General features: G+C 55.7%; 1 protein-coding gene across 3 annotated transcripts in view; it reads right to left on the bottom strand.

Annotated features, from left to right (window-relative positions):
- The window catches only part of PRKCZ (protein kinase C zeta), a gene marked incomplete at both ends in the record, with an annotated part of 108,719 nt that overhangs the window by 8,934 nt on the left and 79,394 nt on the right, over positions 1–20,391 (bottom strand). For all 3 annotated transcript variants that reach the window (XM_080692588.1, XM_080692589.1, XM_080692590.1), the window contains 6 exons: positions 91–177; positions 10,100–10,197; positions 13,094–13,282; positions 13,927–13,979; positions 16,179–16,260; positions 17,206–17,337. In XM_080692588.1, the coding sequence (XP_080548714.1) occupies positions 91–177; positions 10,100–10,197; positions 13,094–13,282; positions 13,927–13,979; positions 16,179–16,260; positions 17,206–17,337 (641 nt within the window). The remainder of the gene's footprint in view (positions 1–90; positions 178–10,099; positions 10,198–13,093; positions 13,283–13,926; positions 13,980–16,178; positions 16,261–17,205; positions 17,338–20,391) is intronic.

The following is a 20,391-nucleotide window of genomic DNA, read 5'->3' as shown; positions in this document are numbered from 1 at the left end:
GAGGAGATGGGAGCCCATCTCTGGGGCCCTCCCACCTGCCGCGCTGGGGGAAGGTGGCGCCCACCCTTGGGGAGGCCCTCCCGAGCGCACCTGGCGTGCTCCTCCGGAAGCTTCCGCTGTCTCTGCATGTGGAACATGAGGTCCCCCCCGTTGACATACTCTATGACCAGGAACAACCTGAGCAGGAGAGAGAGAGTGGACACGGGCTGTGGCCTCGGTGGTCAGGATGAGAGGTGTCTAGGGCCGCCAGCTGGCTCCGGGGCTAGAGGAACCAGGCCCAGACTGAAAAGGGAGGCTGGGCTTGGGCCTCGGCGGGTGCGGCCCTGTCCAGGGCTCCCCACACCTGCTCCCCACCGGTCCAGGGCCAGGGCCAGAGGCAGCTATGTGAGCCGAGGTGGTGGGACTCGGACACGACACACATGGCCATCATCGCGCACCGCTCTGTCTCCCTTTGCTTTCCTGGCAGGGCCAGGGCTGTGCAGGGCGGAGGGTTAAAGTGAGGCCAGACAGGGGGCCAGGAAGCACGGCGGGGGGGGGGTGCAAGGGGAGCCAGGCCGGGCCAGCGGGCAGGACTGACGTGGTGTGGCGATGTCAGGATGGACCCTGGGGGCAGGGGGCCTGGCCCGGGGATGACCAAGAAGAGGGCCGGCAGGACTGACCAGATCTGCTGGTGGGCAAGACCAGGGAGACAGGGTGGTAGGGCTCTGGGTGCAGCATGGCCACTGGGACCTAGAAGTCCCCAGTGTGGGGGCAACAAAGGAGGCCTGAGAGGGTGGCCACAGTGAGCCTGAGATGCCCCTGGGCCTACAGTGGGTGGGCAGAGGGGCATTTGGGTCCAGTTAGAGGCGACATCTGTGCTTCACGAACATGATCGTGTAAGTTCAAGAGCCTGGATCTCAAAAGAACATGGGCCCTTCATGTCTGATGTGGTAGTGTTTTTTTGTTTGTTTGTTTGTTTTACTAATCAGATCTTCTTGCATTTGAAAGGCTCAATATTCTAAATTGAATTAACATACAAGCCGAGAATGGTGGCTTATGCCTGTAATGCCAGTACTTGGAAGGCTGAGAGGAGGATGACAAGTTCAAGGCCAGCCTCAGGAACTTAGCGAGGCCCGCAGCAAGTTAGTAAGCCTGTCTAAAAAAACAAAATAAACCCAGGCATGGTAGCACATGCCTGTAATCCCAGTTGAGAGGCTGAGACAGGAGGATCACGGGCCTCAAACTTAGCGAGGCCATCTGCATCTTAGTGAGACCCTGTTTCAAAATAAACAATAAGAGCCGGGCATTGTGGCACACACTTGTAATCCCAGTGTGTGGGAGGCAGAGACAGGAGGATCGCGCAGGTTCAAAGCCAGCCTCAGCTACTAAGTGAGGCTCTCAGCAACTCAGTGAGACCCTGTTTCCAAATAAAGTGTAAAATAGGTCTGGGAGTGTAGCCTGGAAGTAGAAAAAGTCCCTGGGATCTACCCTCAGTACCAAAAAAACAAAAAACAAAAAAAACCCCAAACAAACAAACCCATAAAATAAACAATAAAATAGGGTTGGAGGTATAGTTGAGAGGTAGAATGTCCCTAGGTTCAAATCCAATAACACACTGCTGCTGCTGCTGCTGCTGCTGCTGCTGCTGCTGCTGCTGCTGCTGCTGCTGCTGCTAATACTACTACTATTAATATAAAAATTAAAAAATAGCCGGGCATGGTGGCGCATGCTTGTGATCACAGCATTCAGGAGGCAGAGACAGGAGGATTGCGGTTTGCGGCCAGGCTCAGCTACTTAGCAAGGCCCTTCTCAAGTCAGTGAGACCCTGTTTTAAAATAAAGAATAGTAAGACCCTGTTTTAAAATAAAAAATAGGGCTGGGGTGTAGGTTGGAGGTAGAAAGCCTCTGGGTTCTATCCCTAGTACCTCAAAAAATACATATGTGTATATATGTATGCATGTATGTATATGTATGCACATACACACAATTTCCCAGAAACACCCTGTTGAGGGCACAGGGGGCGAATCTGGGCTGGCGGCTCTGCTGGTCACTGGGTGGCCGCCTCAGGAGGCGGTGAGGGAAGGACCAAGCAATCGTTCATCCCTCTAGTTCTCCCGGGCGCCCGGGCCGGCCAGAGCCAGCTGACTACCTGGTGCTCACTTGCCTGCCTGCAGCTCGCACTGCCAGGTCACAGAGTTCAGAGGTCAAATGACCCGGGAAAGCAGGGCGCGGTGGCGCACGCTTGTAACCCCCAAGCTTAGGAGGCGGAGACAAGAGGATCACGCAGGTCCGAAGCCAGCCGCACTGGCTTAAGAGACCCTATTTCCAAATAAAAATAGGTACTGGGAGTGTAGCCCGGAGGTAGAAGGGTTTCTGGGAACCCCAGTACCACCAAAAAAAAAAGTGCTGGCTGCAAACCACCTACTGAGATTCTGATTGTATGTTTAGACTGGAAGCAGCTCCTAAGTAGCAGAAGTCAAAACAACAGCCCTCAGCACAGGCCGGGAGCTGGTCACTGCTCTTGGTAAGCCAGGACCGGCTATGCTGAGAAACCCAGCATGGTTGTGTGGGGCCAGGGCAGCGCCCACGTTCATTTTTTTTGGTGGTACTGGGGTTCCTGGAAACCCTTCTACCTCTGGGCTACACTCCCAGACCTATTTTATATTCTTGAAACAGGGTCTCTTAGCGCGGCTGGCTCCGAACCTCCTGTCTCCACCTCCCAAGTGCGGGGATCACAAGCGTGCGCCACCACGCCCAGCCCCCACGTTCATTTTTATTCGCGCTCCTGCTCTGCTAACCTTGACTTCACCCTCCATGAATTCAAAGGCCTATAGCTGCTTGCTTTATAAGTAGCCGGAACAGAGCTCTATTCATTTCTATATATGGTCCTTCCTGAATAGCCCTGGGGGACTGACTGATCCGGAACCCCGAAAACAAAGCTCTGAGGATGCGCGAGCCCCTTGTGTAAAATGGGGTAAAACGGGGGCATCTTCCATAGACCATACGTTACCTCTAGGTGACTCAGAATCCCTAACGCAACACAAAGTCTGTGGAAGCGGCTGTCATGCAGCCAGGCGTGGTGGCGCGTGCCTGTGACCCCAGTGCTCAGGAGGTCTGTAGCTCCAGCAACCTAATTCCTGATTCAAAAACAAAAAATAAGCCAGGCATGGTGGCGCATGCTTGTAATCCCAGCATTCTGGAGGCTGAAACCTGAGGATCACGGTTTGCGAACAGCCTCAGCTACTTAGTGAGGTCCTCCGCAACTCAGTGAGACCCTGTTTCTAAATAAAGTATAGCCCGGAGGTAGAAAAGCCCCTGTGTTCCACTCCTAGTACAACCAAAAAATAAAAATAAAAAATAAAAATGGGGCAGGGGGTATAGCCCAGAGGTCGAACGCCCCTGGGTTCTGTCTCCCGACCCCCCCCCCACAAAAATAATAATAATAACAACAAAAGGGCTGGGGGTATTCGGAGGCAGAATGCCTCGAGTTTCAATCTCTAGTACCACAAGAAAGAAAAGTAATTATTATACAGTATTGTTTATGGGATAATCACAAGAAAAAAAGCCATTGTCCAGTGCAGATCAAGTTTTTTTTAGTCTGAGTATTGTCTTCCTTCTTTCCTTCCTTCCTTCCTTCCTTCCTTCCTTCCTTCCTTCCTTCCTTCCTTCCTCTTCTTTCCTTTCTTTTTGCAGTTCTGGGGATGGAACCCAGGGGTATTCTACCTCCAAGCGACACCCCCAGCCCTAATTTTTAGTTCTTTATTTTTGAAACAAGGTCTCACTAAGTTGCAAGGAGCCTCGCTAAGTAGCTGAGGCTGTCTGGGAACCGCGATCCTCCAGTCTCCACCTCCCAAATGCTGGGATTACAAGCGTGCCAGCACGCCTGGCCTTCATTTCTTTTTCTGTGGTGCTGGGGATCACACCCGGGGTCTGGTGCATGCATGCAGTGCTCGGCTGCTCAGCTCCACACCAGCCCTCTGAGTGTCTCTGACTCTCGCTGGTGGAGTCCAGGGAGGGAAACCCAGAGGCGGAACACGTGCACGCGGCCTGCTGTGTGTCCCGCGGCTACTGCTGCACGTCCCAGAGCGGCTGGGCTCGCGACAGGCCGAGGTCAACAGGTAGAACCCAAGGCCTGCACTGCCGTGATGGAAGGAGAGAGCGCTCGTCACAATGATGGCGGGTGGCTGGGCTACCTTAGCTCAGAGCGGAGCCAGCGCTGAGCAGGTGTGGGGCACTGGGTTTGACCGCCAGCACCAAATAAAACCAAACGAAGCCAAGACAAAAATAAGAGCTGCCAAAAGAGGTGATCCCAAAATTACTTCAACAAAAGGACCCGGGGGAGGCTCCAGGGCCCTGGGGAGCGAGGCGCTGTCCTGCGGAGCATGCAGAGTGCAGCAGGCAGGCGCTGGGCCCGGTGAAGGGAGAGGCGGCTGCCCCTGCTCGGCTCGCCCAGAGCCGTCACCTCGAGTCCAGCCCCCTGCATTCCCCTGCAGTGGGATCTGGCCATGGAAAGCACACCCCCTGAATCGTGGTCCGCCCCACCCTGCTCAATCTTCTTCCAAGACCACCCGTACTCCCACTAACAGCAAACAAACCCCTTTCACGGCAGGTGTCAGGTGGTCATGTGGCGAGAGACCCCCCACGGCAGGACGCAGCCACCCACACTGTGGGTCAGCATGCAGGCCGTGTCCGCAGGGCCCCTCGCCACTCAGAGCTTCAGGATTCATCCGGCGTGAACCCACAGTGCCCTAATGGATGATTCAGTCCGTTCCTAAATGACCCCAGAAACTTTTGGGTCCTGGGGGCCACTTGACACCCCAGAACACAGGGGCTTGGCTGCCTCTTAACCATGAGGGCATCGAGTGAGCAGGGAGCCACGTGGGGGCTTCAGGGAAGCCACCACCTGCCACACAAAGGCTGTCACTACACCTGCAGGCTGCCCTCTCTGGGTTCCAGGCTCACAGCCTGAGGCGCAGCAGGACGAGGGCAGGGCACCCCTTCCAGCCCCTCAGCCCTCCTGCCTGAGCTAATGCCACAGGGACCCGGCTTCCTCCTATCCCCGTGTCCCCACCTCCTCAGCAGCTTGTGAGGCAGATGCCAGGTCTGGGTGCCCAGGGCTCTGCTCTCTCTCCGCCCTCCGGGCCCTCACCACGCTGAGCCCTCAGCTCCGGAGGGGCCGCCCACCACCAGCCCAGCCCTGCCCCAGCTGCCGGTTCTGCTGAGCCTTGCTCAACCCTGGGAGCCCAGGCAGGGCATCCCTTTTCCTGCTCCTCACCCAGACCCTGCGCTGCCCACCCTCCTGGACACCAGGCGCTGGCCCAGCAAGGCCAGCCTTTCCGCATGGCCTCTGCATCTCTAGCCTCCGTAGCCCGCGGGGCCCTGGGAGCGCCTCGGGTGCCGTGCAGCCTAGAGCCTCATCATCTGTGCAATGCCCGCCGCCCGTCCTTCCTTTAGGACCATCCCTCTAGGACTCCTGGGCCAAGGTCTCCTCACGACACGGCACCAGGTCTGGCCAGTTCCCTGCACAGGGCTCTCACGCCCACAGCCGCCTCCCGGGCCTTCTGTTCACAGCTTTGCTGGTCCAGGAAGTCATTCTCCCTTTAAGAGAAAAGCTGTCCCCCTCCACAGACACAAGCAGGCTTTAGCACAGAGAGTATTTTTTAAATTTTTTTGTACTTAAGATTGAACCCAGGCCATTCTTCCCAGCTAGGTTTTATTTTTCTTATTTTTTATTTTTTTGGTGGTACTGGGGGTGGAACCCAGGGGCTTTCTACCTCTGGGCTATACTCCCAGACCTATTTTGTATTTTACTTGGAAACAGGGTCTCACTAAGTTGCTGAGAGCCTCACTAAGTAGCTGAGGCTGGCTTCGAACCTGTGCGATCCTGTCTCAGCCTCCCAAGCGCAGGGATTACAAGCGTGCGCCACCACGCCCGGCCTATTTTATTTTGAAACAGGGTCTCAGTTACCAAAGGCCTTGCTAGTTGTTGAGGCTAGGCTTGAACCCGTGATCCTCCTGTCTCAGCCTCCTAAGTACTGGGCTTATAAGTGTGTGCCATCATGCCCAGCTACAGGTAGGGTCTTTGTTTTTTTCTTTTGTGGTACTGGGGATGGAACCCAGGGGTATTCTGCCTGTAAGCTACACTTCCAGCCCTATCTTATTCTTTTATTTTGAAACAGGTCTAAGTTGCTGAGGTTGGTCATGAACCCGCGATCCTCCTGTCTGAGCCTCACCAGCACTGGGACTGCAAGCGTGCGCCACCACGCCCGGCGTCAGGCACGATTTAAGGCGCAAGTCATAAAGAGTAAAGCGAAGGACGGCGCTGGGTGAGGTAGTACTGAATACTGCAAGGCGCCCGGAGCTTGGACACGTGTGTTCAAGTGTCTGTCAGGGTGTGCTTGGGGCCCTTCGTGAGCAAACGGGTCGTGCAAGTTTGCTCTTCTGAAAGAGTGAAAGAATGTCCCACAGTGCGAACAAATGTAAGATAAAAACCAACACAAATGGACCTCAAGCACGCTAAGCAATGCGCCCGCTGACGGCAAGTGCCTAAGTGGTGGTTTGCTCCTCTATGCAAACATGTTCTTGGACCGTGGTTTACTTTGGGAGAGGTGTTGCGGCCCAAAAGGGGTCATTTGGGGACAATCTTCAGGTCACCTATTTCTCCTGGAATAGATTAAACTAAAAATGTTTCCCTGGTTTGAGACTTTTTGGTAATTCTGGCTACTGCTTGGAAAAGACGAGCTATCTGTAGATACAGGGTAGAGTTTCCCCAAGAACAGACGCTTATTTGGTATTAAAAACACCACTGCGCCAGGCGTGGTGGTGCACGCTTGTAGTCTCAGCACTTTGGATGCTGAGATAGGACTGCAGTTTGAGGACAGCCTCAGCTACTACTTAGTGAGGTCCTTTGCAACTCAGTGAGACCCTCTTTTAAAATAAAAAGAATAAAAAAGAGAGCTGGGGTATACTCAGAGGTAGAATGACCCTGGGTTCCATCCCCAGTAACACACACACACACACACACACACACACACACACACACACACACACCAAAAAACACTATGAGCCAGGGGCAGTGGCACATGCCTGTAATCCTAGTACCTGAAGTCTGAGACAGGAGGGTCACCAGTTCCAGGACAGCCTCAGCAACTTAGTAGACGTCTCAGCAACCCTGTCAGACTTGGTTTCAAATAAAAACTTAAATTGGTCTGGAGGTATAGTCTTGAGGCCCCTGGGTTCCATCCCCATAATACACACACACACACACACACACACACACACACACACACACACACACACAGGAAAACATCTACAGAATCTACAGAGAGGGGCTATGGGTGTGGCTCAGAGGTAGAATTCCCTTCAATCCTCAGTAGCACAAAAAACAAAAACTCCACTCTCCTACTCTCCTCGCTCTGCATTACTGGCCTCCCCGAATCCCATGTGGCTGCCCAGGGCACGCAGAGCCGGCTGACCTGGGTTTGGGGAGGAGAGAAGGAAATCCTTCTCTTCACCTCCTCAGAGGCCCCTTTATAACCAGAGAGCCATGTGGACACTGCGGCGTCTTATTTACCAGGTTTCTGCTCAGGGCTGGGTGAGGACTGGCATCCTGTCCTGGGGCGTAGTCGGTTTCCTGTGTGTACGATCTTGCTAGGCAGCTGGGCACAGTGACTTTCACCTGGACCCTAGCAACGGGCCCCGGCAAAACCACAGCTGAGTGTCAGGGAGAGACCAGGCGCGAGGAGCGAGCCCTTGGGAGCCCTGCAGCTGCCAAGGCTGCCCAGGCCCTCCACTCCAGGCACGGGATCCCCATCCGTGTGGGTGGCCCAGCGTCCAGGCCCAGCTGGTGCGTGGCCGTGGGGATTCCTGGGCAGCGTTAGCAGCAGCCACGGCCCAGCTCGGGGGCGGCCAGGCTCACACGGTGCCGCAGGGAGCACAAGCACCGCCAGCCACGCCTTGTCAGCAGCCTGCCAAGCCCTCGGCAACCCCACCAGGTGGGCAGCCTGTTTCCAGGGAGGACACAGGTAGAGTCGGAGCTGGGCAACTGCACGGCCGGCACGCAGGGCTCCCAGGCCTCTGCAAAGCCTGCTCTCAGGACAACCTGAAAACGGAGCAAAGCACCAGCGGCTATGCTCCTCCATGCCGCCGCACGCCGGGGCCGCTCTGACTGAGAGGTGTCCATTGAGGGGGTGCAAAGGATGCCCACCGCAGATCTGCACTTGCCCTGCCGAAGAGAGGACGCTCCCACCCCCGCCAGCTCTGCCTCGCCACCTGTCGCAGTGCCCATTGACCTGCTGAGCAACGGGGAGATCTGGGCAGGGCTCCGGGGCTCCTCCCAGCAGGCAGCAGGGTCCTGCTGGTCCCCTCACTCACGGACACGTCGCCAGATGTCACCCACGTTCATGTCAGACTCATACAAGAAACATGATTTCACCGTGCTTTTGGTGGTGCTGGAAACTGAACCCGGGGCGGGGGCTGTACCTCTAAGCTGAACCCCCAGCCCTCTTTTTAACTTTGAAACAGGGTCTCACTAAATTGCTGAGGGCCTTGCTAAATTGCTGAAGCTGGCCCCAAATCTACCATCCTCCTGTCTCAGCCTTCCAAGTACTAGGATTTTGAGTATGTGCTCTATGGCCGGCTATCATTTTACCTTTTTAAAACATGCTTTCCACCGGGTGTGTTGGCTCATACTTGTAATCCCCGCACTTGGGAGGCAGAGACAGGAGGATCACAGGTTTGCAGCCAGGCTCAGCTACTTAGGCCCTCAGTAACTTAGTGAGATCCTGTTTTAAAATAAAGAATTAAAAAAAAAAAGGGCTGGAGGTGCAGCCTGGAGCATAGAATGCACCCGGGTTCAATCCCTAGTACTGCAAAAATAAATAAAATAAAATAAGCTTTCCTTGAATACCTCGGCTGCTTCCTAAGTTCAGGTACTCACTAAACAGTGGGGATGGAAAATATACACAGCTTGCCCTGCTGCGACGGGGACAGGCAGACATTCAGGGTCAGGAGACACCTAACACAGCTGGGGAGACAAACCCACCACCCAGTGTCAGGTGCTTCCAGAAGTCAGTGACAGATTCAGTTAAAGAAAAAAGAGGCAAAGAAATCAGACGTGCAATTAATCACTGCCGGGATGAGGTCCCCGGTACGGATGCCCAGCGCTACTGTAAGCGAGTTCGCCACTCCGTGAAGACAGCGCGTGCAGAGCTGCCACTGGGCCACCAACACCTATGTGTGCATTTCCCTCGGGTTGGCTAGCTTCATGCCCCGGGCGCCTGTGCTGGGGAGCTCTGGAGGGCAGGGATGCAGAGGCGGCCTGGAGGTGACCCCGGTGGAGGGGTGGGAGTTTAGACCCGCTTCCCTACAAGCTGATGCAGGAAGGTAATGAAGACAAGGCCCTCCTTTGGTGCCTCGGCTGGGCTGGCCGCCTTCCTCAGGCGCGTCCCCCGAGAGACATGGGCCAGGGCTGAAATGGAGGCATGGAGACAGCGCAGGGGTGCACAAAGGCAACCATTGACAGCCCAGGCTCCGGGCAGGAGGAGGGCGGCGAGGGGGGCCGGATCCCATCAGGCAAGGGTGGCGGACGGGCTGGGGAGAGGCCTGGGGCAGGGCACGATGGCCTTCACCACATGCACGGGAAGCTTGGATCTTATCCCAGAAGCAGTTGGGAAAGCCATCAGAGGAGCTTTGCAGTAGGAGAAAGATGTTTCAGCTCAGCATCTTCTGCATGTGGCTGAGTTCCAACATGCAGAGCTGATTGTGTGGGGACCCCAGGATGGATGCCCAGAGGGGGCTGGGCCAGGGTTCAGGCAGGAGAAGGGGAGAGTGTGCGGTGTGTTCAGGAGGCAGAATCAATGAGAACCAGGGACAGGACACTGCAGACTTTCCAGCCCAGGCAGTGGGGAGACAGGGCCACCACTGTGGGGTCTGTGAGGGCACCTGCTGTGCTCAGTGGGCCTGGGAGGGGCTGATTTTCCCAGGCTTGCTATGTGCAGGTGAGGGGGCCGGCCTGCAGCAAGGAAAGGGTGGAGCAGAGGACAGCTGACATCGCAGCTCCGCTCGGCTTCCTGGACTCCCATGAGAAACCAGCAGAATGCCCAGCACACCACCTTCTTACCGGCTCGTCGTCTGAAAGCAGGAGTGTAAGCCGACCAGGAAGGGGTTGCTGGAGGCCTGCTCAAACACGTGCTTCTCCGTCTGCACCCAGTCGATATCCTGAAACAGAAACCAGGGGTGCTATTGAGGCTTGGGAGTGCTTCACAGAGTCACAAGAGAAGGGGGAGGGAAGACGGCAGAGTCTCTCCTCCTGGGAAGATGGCACACAGAAGAAGATGCCCATCAAGAAATGCATCGCCAGCCGGGCGTGGGGCACGCTCGTCATCCCAGCATTCGGGAGGCTGAGACCGGAGGATCGAGGTTCGTGGGCAGCCTCAGCTACTTAGTGAGGCCCTCCATAACTTAGTGAGACCCTGTTTCAAAATAAAGAATAAAAATAGTGCAAGGGGTGTGGCTCAGAGGTCAAATGCCCCTGGGTTCCATCCCCAGACCTGCCAAAAAATAAAAAATAAAATAAAATAAATGCATCACCACTGTCCACCCACCCATCACAATCTTGATACCATGATCCCTCACTGTCACACTGCCCTCACCCATTAGCATCATGCATCCTTCCCATCACCACGATCGTCACCACCACCCCATCACCATCGTTACCATCATCACCACCATCACCACCACCCCATCACCATCGTTACCATCATCATCACCATCACCACCACCCCATCACCATCGTTACCATCATCACCACCATCACCACCACCCCATCACCATCGTTACCATCATCACCACGATCACCACCACCCCATCACCATCGTTACCATCATCACCACGATCACCACCACCCCATCACCATCGTTCCCATCATCACCACCATCATCACCACCCCATCACCATCGTTACCATCATCACCACCATCACCATCATCACCACGATCACCACCACCCCATCACCATCGTTACCATCATCACCACCATCACTACCACCCCATCACCATCATTACCATCATCACCACGATCGTCACCACCACCCCATCACCATTGTTACCATCATCACCACCATCACCATCTTAACCATCATTATCGCCATCACCATTGTCACCTTCGCCATCAACACCATCACCATCATAACCATGTCCATCGATCAATACCACAATCACCATTACCAATGTAGCCACTATCATTACATAGTCACCATCTCACCATCAACACCACTACCACCATCCCATCAAAACCACTGTCACCACAACCACCATCACCATCACAACCACCACCACCACCACCATTATCACCATCACTATCACCACCACCACCACCACCACCACCACCACCATCATAATCACCATGGCCATCAACACCACCTTCACCCTTACCATCATCACTATCGACACCATCACTATTAACACCATCTTAACCATCATTATCGCCCTCACCATTATCACCATTTCCATCAAGACCGTGCCCACCAATCAACACCAAAATCACATCACCATTGTAGCCACTATCATGATAACCACATTCACCTCACCATCAACACCACTACCACTATCCCATCACCACCACCATCGTCACCATCAACACCGTCACAACCACTACCATCATTGTAACCACCATCACTATCAACACCGTCACCATCACCACCACGATCACCATCACCCTCACTAGCCCCACGGCCACCATCATCGCCGTCTCCCTCCATCACCGGTTGCTCTGGGCTTTCTGTGCATGTCTCCTGTGATGGTGTGAAGCTGATTACCTCCACTTACGACACGAGGAAACAGGGTGGAGGGCCAAGCAGAAGGCCAAGGCTGTGGCCACCGTGTGCTAAGCCTGGGTCAAGTCCAAGTCACCTCAAGTGACTCCCACCACAGCCCCCATTCCTGCTGGGGCTCAGCACGCTGCTGCCAAGCCAGAGCCAGCTTGAGAGTCGGCAATTCCACAGCTCTCGCTGCCTTCCCCGGGATGAAACCTTGTCTTAGGGGTTAGGAAAGCGAGAGCGACAGAGGTGTGTTCAGACGGTGCTGCCTTTCCTGGAGGCCTTTGAAAAGAAATAAGCGGGACCCCTGCGGTCCTCCTCCACTCTGCCTTGGCTTCCTCTGCTGCTCCTGCTGCCCATGAGGCCCGCCAGCGGGGTGGCGCCCCCACCCGTCCACACGAGGGCTCTGGCCACCTCGCCCGCCCGCTCCGGGCGCTCTGCTCTCACTCTCCGCAGCTCACCCTGCCCTCATTTGCTCTCCCCGCAGGCCCGGTGCTCAGGCTGAGAACCTGGCGGCCGGCAGCAGCCTCCAGTCTTTGAGTACCTGCTAGGGATTCAAGGGGGTGTGGGGACGGCGGCTGTGTTCAAGGAAACCTGGGGGTGCAAGGGACGGGGGGTGCCGGAAATGAGAGCACCCTAGGTTCAACACTCAGTATATATTAAAAAAAGCGCACATAAGATAGGAATCAAGAGTCCGACAACGACACGCCCTGTAACCTTGACCCCTGCCTCAGAAATCTGGACTGGAAGGTCTAGCGCAGAGTGGGCCAGCCCAGCAGGGCCAGGGGGCACGCGGACGTCGTGAATGGAGCCTCCCGTGCTAAGCCTGACTCCAGGGATTCCCCGCCAGCGAGGGTGATACTCTAGCTCGGTGTGATGGTACACTCCTATAACCCCAGCACTCAGGAGGCTGACACAGGAGGACCACAGGTGGAGGCCAGCCTCAGCAACTCAGTGAGACCCTGTTTCAAAACGGAAACTCCAAGTGAGCCGGGTGTGGTGGCACACACTTGTGATCCCAGCATTTGGGAGGCTGAGACTGGAGGACTGCAGTTCGTGGACAGCCTCAGCTACTTAGGCCCTGGCCTAAAGAATAAAGAAAATAGGGCAGGGGGTGTAGCTCGGTGGTTGAATGCCCCTGGGTTCCATCCCAGCACCCCACCCCCCACAGACTCCACTTCGTGGACATGGCCCTATGACCACGAATCAGCAATGCACTGGTTGACTTCCCTGAAACCCACAACTTACTAGGGCCTTGACCTGGCCCTGCACAAGCGCTGCCCGGCCGCCGGCCGCCCACCTCGTCATCGTGCACCAGCTCCTTCTTCACCACCTTCATGGCGTACACCTGGTCATTCTTCTTGAGCCGCACTAAGAGGACCTTGGCGTAGCTCCCGCGCCCGATGACTCTGATGAGGTCGAAGTCCTGCAGCCCGAGCCCCTGAGAGATTTTGATCCCATCCACGCCATCGATGACAGGCTTGAGGTCCTGGAGGGCGCGGGGGAGAGGGAGCGTCTGCGGGCTCGGCAGCCTGACGCAGGCCTGGCCCTCGGACCCAGGCAGAAAAGCAGAGAACTGTGGCCGTGGGCTTCTGAAGGAGGAGCTAGAGCGCGCTCAGGGACTGCTGAGTGTGGCCAAGGGCCAGGGAGAGGAGCCGCTTCTGCCGCCAGGCCCCCCTCCCAGGACAGCGCGCTGGGGAGGAGGTGACAGGCCGGGTGGGTGGAGAGGTGAGTCCTGCCATCCAGGGCGCGCTCCCTGCCCTGCCGCCTGCCCGGGAGGGGATGGAGCCTCGGCCTGGGAAGGCTACGAGGCAGAGCAGCGGTCACCAGGACAGGAAACCCAAGAAGGCAACGAGGGAGGCTTTGACCCGGGTAAACAGGGCAGCAGTTACAGCTCAGAAGCCGGCGCCGGCCCTGCTCTAGGCTGGGACGTGGGCCCCCGACGGCTACGGGCAGCAGTCTGTAGAAGGCTTAGAGGACCCGAGTCCAAGGACTCCTGGACGACCCCGACACGGGTCTCCCGAGGCCAGCGGCGCTCCCTAACATATCCAGTTCACACTCAGATTTCTGTAATCGTCCCAGAAGGTAGAGTCGCTGCTGGTAAGAGACGCGGGGCAGCAGCCAGCCACTCACCTCAGAATCGTCCTGAATGTTGTCATGCTTCCGGGATGAAGAAATGTACGCAACTAGGGAAGAGAGGGATGAAGAGGGGATGTGAGGCGGGCGCAGGGAGCCCCGGGCCCTCGCTGCTCTGCTCGCGGGCGCAGGGCCAGACCCGGGCCGGCTCAGCCCGGCCGAGGAGCCGTACCAGACCCCGCCCTGGCCTCCCTGAGCGTCATGACACGCGGCTTCCCAGGCTCCACTGCCAGGCGGGCTGACCAGAGCCCGCCCTGGCAACAGCTCCCCCAGCAATTCACCCAGTAAGACGATGCTGGAGGCCGCACTGTGAGCTGCAGTGTGTCCACCCACTACAGTCACAATGGAAGGCTCAGAGCAGCTCAGGCCGCCTTCAGTCAGGCCCGAGGCCCATTGACAACCCAGCAGCCAACATCCCAGGTAGTTTTCTGCTGTTGTACCGAGAGTGAAAACACAAGGGTTTTATGGGCTTTGGCTTTATCTTTACATCTAAAACTGTGGTGAGCCGGGCGCGTGGGCACGCTTGCTATCCCAGCACTCGGGAGGCTGAGACAGGATCACAGTTCACAGCCAGCCTCAGCTACTTAGTGAGGCCCTCTGCAACTCAGTGAGGCCGTTTCAAAATAAAGAATACAAAATAGGGCTGGAGGTGTCGCTTGGAGGCAGGATGTTCCTGGGTTCCTTCCCCAGTACTGAAGAAAAAAAAAAAAACGGTACGTAAAGGCATCATAAGAATGAGACCATCACAGTCATGAGACTGGTGCCTGGCCTTCTAGTCTGCCTTAAGGGTGTACACAGAATGTGGGGTTGCATGGGTTCATGGCTGGCTGGGTGGATGGATGGACAGGCAGATGATGGGTGGTATGTGCAGGGTAGATGGATGGATGGATAGGTGTGTAAATGGACTGGTGGGTAGATGAGTGGGTTGAGGATGAACAGACAGATGAACAGGTGGACTATGGATGGACGATGGATAGATGCAGGATGGGGATGGAATGGAGGATGGCTGGGTGGGTGTGGGCCGGGAGATGATGAATGGGTAAACAGGTGGGTTATGGATGGCTGGGTGGATGGGTGCAGGATGGATGGAGGGTGGATGGCTGCGTGAACGATGTTCTGATGATGATGGATGGACAGAAGAATAGGTGGATGGTTGGACAGATGGACGGCGGATGGTAGATGGGCGGTGAGCTGCTGTTTGCCAGGAGTCTGTGTGAACTGCTGCACTCATGTTCATGTTTCATCCTTCCCCAGCCCCCACAGCGACACACTCACTTCTACCCAATGACGGCTGGAGCACTCATGTACCTAAGAGTCCCTGGGGTGTGGGAGCTCAGAAATGGGCCATCCGTCTAACAGGTATTTGAAATCTCTCTGAATGCTTCCTATCTTTAAAAAAAAATAAGTCGAAGCCGGGCGTGGTGGCGCACGCTTGTAATCGCAGCATTCGGGAGGCTGAGACCAGAGGATCGTGGTTCGCGGACAGCCTCAGCTTCTTAGTGAGGCCCTCTGCAACTCAGTGAGACCCGGTTTCAAAATAAAGAATAAAAAAATAGGGCATGGGGTGTAGCTCGGAGGTCAAATGCCCCTGGGTTCCATCCCCAGACCCGCCTGCAAAAAAAAAAGTCGAGCTGGGTGTGGTGTTTCAAACTTGCATTTCCAGGAAGTTCGCAGTTCCTGGCCAGCCTCAGCTACTTAGCGAGGCCCTGCTTCAAAGTAGAAGAATAAAAAATAGGGCTGGGAGTGTAGCTTGGAGGGAGATGCCCCTGGGTTCAATCCCCTGTACTGACAAATTAAAATAGGGCCTATGGCCACACTGCCTTGAGCATATCCGATCTCATCTAATCTCAGAAGCTAAACCGGTCAGGAGGGGAGACCACTAAAAAACGTCCTCCCCCTCCACAAGCCCTGAAGACCACCCAGGGCCCCGCCCGTATACAGCAGTCCCCAGCAGCCTGCCGTGGGGACCAGCTCTGTGTGGCACCTGGAGCAGGGGAGGCGCCTGCTGTGATGGGCGCTGCTGATGCGCTTTATGCAACTCCCGAAGCTGGCACCGAGGGAGTCCTGGTGGCCAGGACAGCGCTCCATGGGGCATCAGCGCCGAGCGGCCAGCAGGGAAGCCCTGCAGAAGTGCTGTCCCAGCCTCCCGACACGGACTTGGGAGCACGGCTCAGAGTGAGCCAAGCCAGGTGGCCAGGAAAGGGGTGAGCGGCAGCCGGGCCCAGCCCAGCACGGCGCACGGCACCTACTTCCACCGGTCTCCTCCGAAGGCAGGCCCACGCCGTCGTTCTTCTCGTCCACTGGAGGTTCTTGGGAAGGCATGACAGAATCCTGCCAGAGAGACGGCAGCGTTACCAGGTGGTGGAGCGCACCTGTAAAGGGAGCTTTGGTGGTTGCTTTGTGACGTTTTTTGTGGTACTGGGGATTGAATCCAAAGGCATTCTATCTCCAAGCTACACCCCCAGCCCTATTTTTCATTTTGTATTTTGAAACAGGGTCTCACTGAGTTGTGGAGGCCTAAGTAGCTGAGAATGGCCATGCACCTGGATCCTCCGGTCTCAGCCTCCCAAGGACTAGGACTGCAAGTGTGTGCCATCATGTTCGGCTTGCTTCGTGACTTTTATAACTACATGTTACAACATGCATGTGGCAACGTGGTGCGTGAGAACATAACCGCTGGGTATCGTGCTGAATGTACAGTCCACAAAGTCACCGAGGACTCTGGCCTTCACAGCAGCTGCCGTATAAAAGCACATTCCACAGTGTCTGGGCCCCGCCCGGCCACGGCATGCCTCCAGCAGCCAGGCAGGGAGACAGCTCCCGCATGGCCACGTAGGTTCCAGCAGCAGCTTTGCTCTGGGCGGGGCTCGTGGGCTCACCTTCGAGGCTAACGGGGCCTGTGGGGTCAGAGGCGCATGCGCCTTCATGGACTCCAGGAAGAAGCCGGGCCCAGGAGGGTTTCATGCTCTGCCCAGGCACTGCTCCGGCAGTCCAGTGAGACTCAGGCCGCCAGTGTCTCACAGGAAGGGTGAGTGGCAGAGAAGTCGGTCAAGATGGCACCAAAGGGCTTGGACCCTGCCATCCAAACATTGAGGACCCATGGTGGGAGGTGATGCTCCTGCTACGGTGGGCACCAGGCGCTCACAGCTGCTTCTGGGGAGCCGCTGGGGTGTCTGACACAATGACGGGGCTCGGGAGGAGGCCCGCCACTGCAGGACACAGGTGCCCTTGCTCAGGCCGGGGGGCAGGGCGTCCCGGGCGCTGGCCAGCACTCACCATATGCCTTCTGCAGGTCAGCGGGACGAGCGCGTGGCAGCGTTTATGCACCAGCAGCTTGCAGTTGACGCACCTGTAGCCCTGCCTGGCGAGGCCCCATATCCTCTCGTTGCACTGGCCGCAGTACGCTCTCTGCAGGCGAATGGCAGGCGTCAGGCTGAGCCGCCCCGGCCCGTGCTGCTAAGGCCACCTTGCCAGGGCTCCCTTGGTGGGCACGAGGGGCCCTGCACATCTGCACCTCCCAGCCCCTCACCTGGGCTCCCCCCCAGGCTGCAGAGGGGCGAGGCAGGGTCTTGGCAAGGCCAGGCTCGCATGCAGCACCTGGGGTGGTGGTGCCCGCCAATATGGGTTGAGCAGCCCAGGCTGAGCAGAGGCAGGGAGGCCCTGCTGCGCCTCAGTCAAACTGTCCTCTCTGAGCTGGGCGTGGCAGGCACGCTTGTAATCCCAGCATTTGGGAGGCTGAGACAAGAGGATCAAAGTTCACAGACAGCCTCAGCTACTTAGTGAGGACCTCTGCAACTCAGTGAGACCCTGTTTTAGAATAAAGAATAAAAGCCTGGTGTGGTGGTACATGCTTGTAATCCCAGCATTTGGGAGGCTGAGACAGGATGATCGCGATTCACAGACAGCCTCAACTACTATTTAGTGAGGCCCTTTGCAACTCAGTGAGACCCTGTCTCAAAATAAAGAATAAAAATAGGGTTGGGGGCGTAGCTTGGAGGTAGAATGCCCCTGGATTCCATCCCCAGTACCACAAAAATAAACAAATAAATAAATAAAAATAAAGCCGGGCATGGTGGCGCATGCTTATAATCCCAGCACTCAGGAGGCTGAGACTTGAGGATTGTGGCTCGCAGACAGTGTCAACTACTTAGTGAGGCCCTCTGTAACTTAGTGGGATCCTGTTTTAAAATAAAGAATAAATAAGGCAAGGGGTATAGCTTGGAGGTTGAATGCCCCTGGGTTCTACCCCTAGACCTGCAAAAAAAAAAAAAGTAAAAAATAAAATAAAGAATAAAAAATAGGGTTGGGGGTGTCGCTGGGAGGCGACAGTACCACAAAACAAAAACAAAATAAAAAACAAACAAAAAACACCTCTCATCTTGACCTGAGAAGGTGATTAGAACATCCTGCCTTATAGAACTTCTCGGCTAGAGCAGAGTTTGCAATTGTCTTTGTGTGGGATTATTTTTTGCAGTACTGGGGATTGAACCCAGGGTGCTCTGACCTGAGGCAGGTGTTGCTTAGTAATGATTCCCTGGCCGTGGCCTTGAACCTGAGCTCTGCCTGCCTCAGCTCCTGAGTAGCTGGGATTACAGGCCTGCACCACCGTGCTGCCTCCGGGCTACACTCCCAGATCTATTTTATACTTTATTTGGAAAAAGGGTCTAAGTTGCTGAGAGCCTCACTAAGTAGCTGAGGCTGGCTTCAAACTTGTGCAATCCTCCTGTCTCAGCCTCCCAAGTGCTGGGATTACAAATCTGTGCAACCACGCCCAGCCTATTCTTTTTATTTTGAAAAGGTCTTGCTGAACCGCAATCCTCTGGTCTCAGCCTCCCGAATGCTGGGATTACAAGCCTGTGCCACCATGCCTGGCTGAATTTTTCAAAAATTTAACTGAGCCGGGTGTGGTGGGCACGCTTGTAATCCTAGCGGTTGGGAGGCTGAGACTAGAGGATCGCACTGGTTCGAAGCCAGTCTCAGCTACTTAGGCTCTCAGCAACTTAGTGAGACTCTGTTTCCAAATAAATTTAAAAATGGGGCTGGGGTGTAGCCCAGAGGTAGAAAGTCCCTGGGTTCCACCCCCAAGTACCACACACACAAAAAATTTAACTGAGCCTTCTTTGTCCTTCATGACTCAAAGCAATATGAAATTACTTAGAACCTATCAGCTTGTTCGGTGATGTTTTCATGAATTTTAGAATTTCACAAAATGCACGGGCAGGGAAGTCTGTAGGACCTGATCTCTTGTCCACAAACCCCAGGGGAACAGCCGCCTCCACAGTCCGGGATCCCCACGGCCAGCAGGAGGCCGGTCCCTGCTTGCGACTCCCCAGTTGAAGCTCTCCCCTGGGTTTCTGGCCTCATTTGCCAGTTGTAACACATTTTCTTCTTTTCAGAGCCTTAAATTACTTCTGAATTAGGAACAGGAAGAGTTTAACAGTCTGAATGAATTTGTTTAGAAAACTGGTGGAGCCCTCGCCACGGGGCACTGGGCGCAGCCCTGGCAACGGGACCACTTAGTGGGCCGCTGGGAGGCCGAGCCTTTCAGGGAAGAGCCGCACTCAGGAGGCCCGGGCCAGGTCTCCTGGGCAGGGCCACGTGGTCAGCGCCGCCGGCAGTACCCAGCACGGAGCGGGTGCCCGGTAGGGACAAACGCGTGCACACGCACACGCACACGCACACGCACACGCACACCACTGCTTGACTTCGGTGCCGGGAGAAAACCTAGTAAGAACTTGTTCCAAGTCCTCAGGCTCGGTGTTGCTCAGTCAACCTTCCCCGGGGCGGGCTGCATCTGGGAGTGGCTGAATGCACTGGGGCCACCCAAGCCCCGGGCCAATCTAGCTGATCTTCACCAGGTGGGAAACTCCTGAGCCCACATGTTCCGCACTCATAGGAGCTGTGACTGCGCCCTGTGTCTGTTCTCCTCAAGCCCTGAAGGTCCCTGGTGCTCTTTGTGGAACTGTTTAATAAGCTTTTTTTTTTTTTTTGCAGTACTGGGGATGGAACCCAAGGGCATTCTACCTCCAAGCTACACCCCCAGCCCTATTTTTTATTCCTTATTTTGAAACAGGGTCTCACTGAGTCGCAAAGGGCCTCACTAAGTAGCTGAGGCTGTCCTCGAACCGCGATCCTCCTGTCTCAGCCTCCCCAATGCTGGGATTACAGGTGTGTGCTGCCATACGCAGCCTAAATCACCACTTAACGTCACAATCCGCAACACCTGGATATTACTTAGGAATGAACTCACGTCTCCAGGCGTCTCTACAAATTAACCCACGAAGCCTGCTCTTCAGGAGCTACCTTTACTAGGGGTCAGGCCAGGAAAGCCGCTGGCCAATGGCAGCAGAAGTCAACCAGCGCCGATCACCCAGGGCTTGCGTGTGCTACACGGTGAGGCTGCCAAAACTTTGCCAATAGCTCATTATTTCAAACCTAAACTTGAAGGCCGGGCGTGGTGGC

The sequence above is a fragment of the Muscardinus avellanarius genome (assembly GCF_963383645.1).
Source record: "Muscardinus avellanarius genome assembly, chromosome: 3".
NCBI lineage: Eukaryota > Metazoa > Chordata > Mammalia > Rodentia > Gliridae > Muscardinus > Muscardinus avellanarius.
This window is presented reverse-complemented; position numbering and strand designations above follow the sequence as displayed.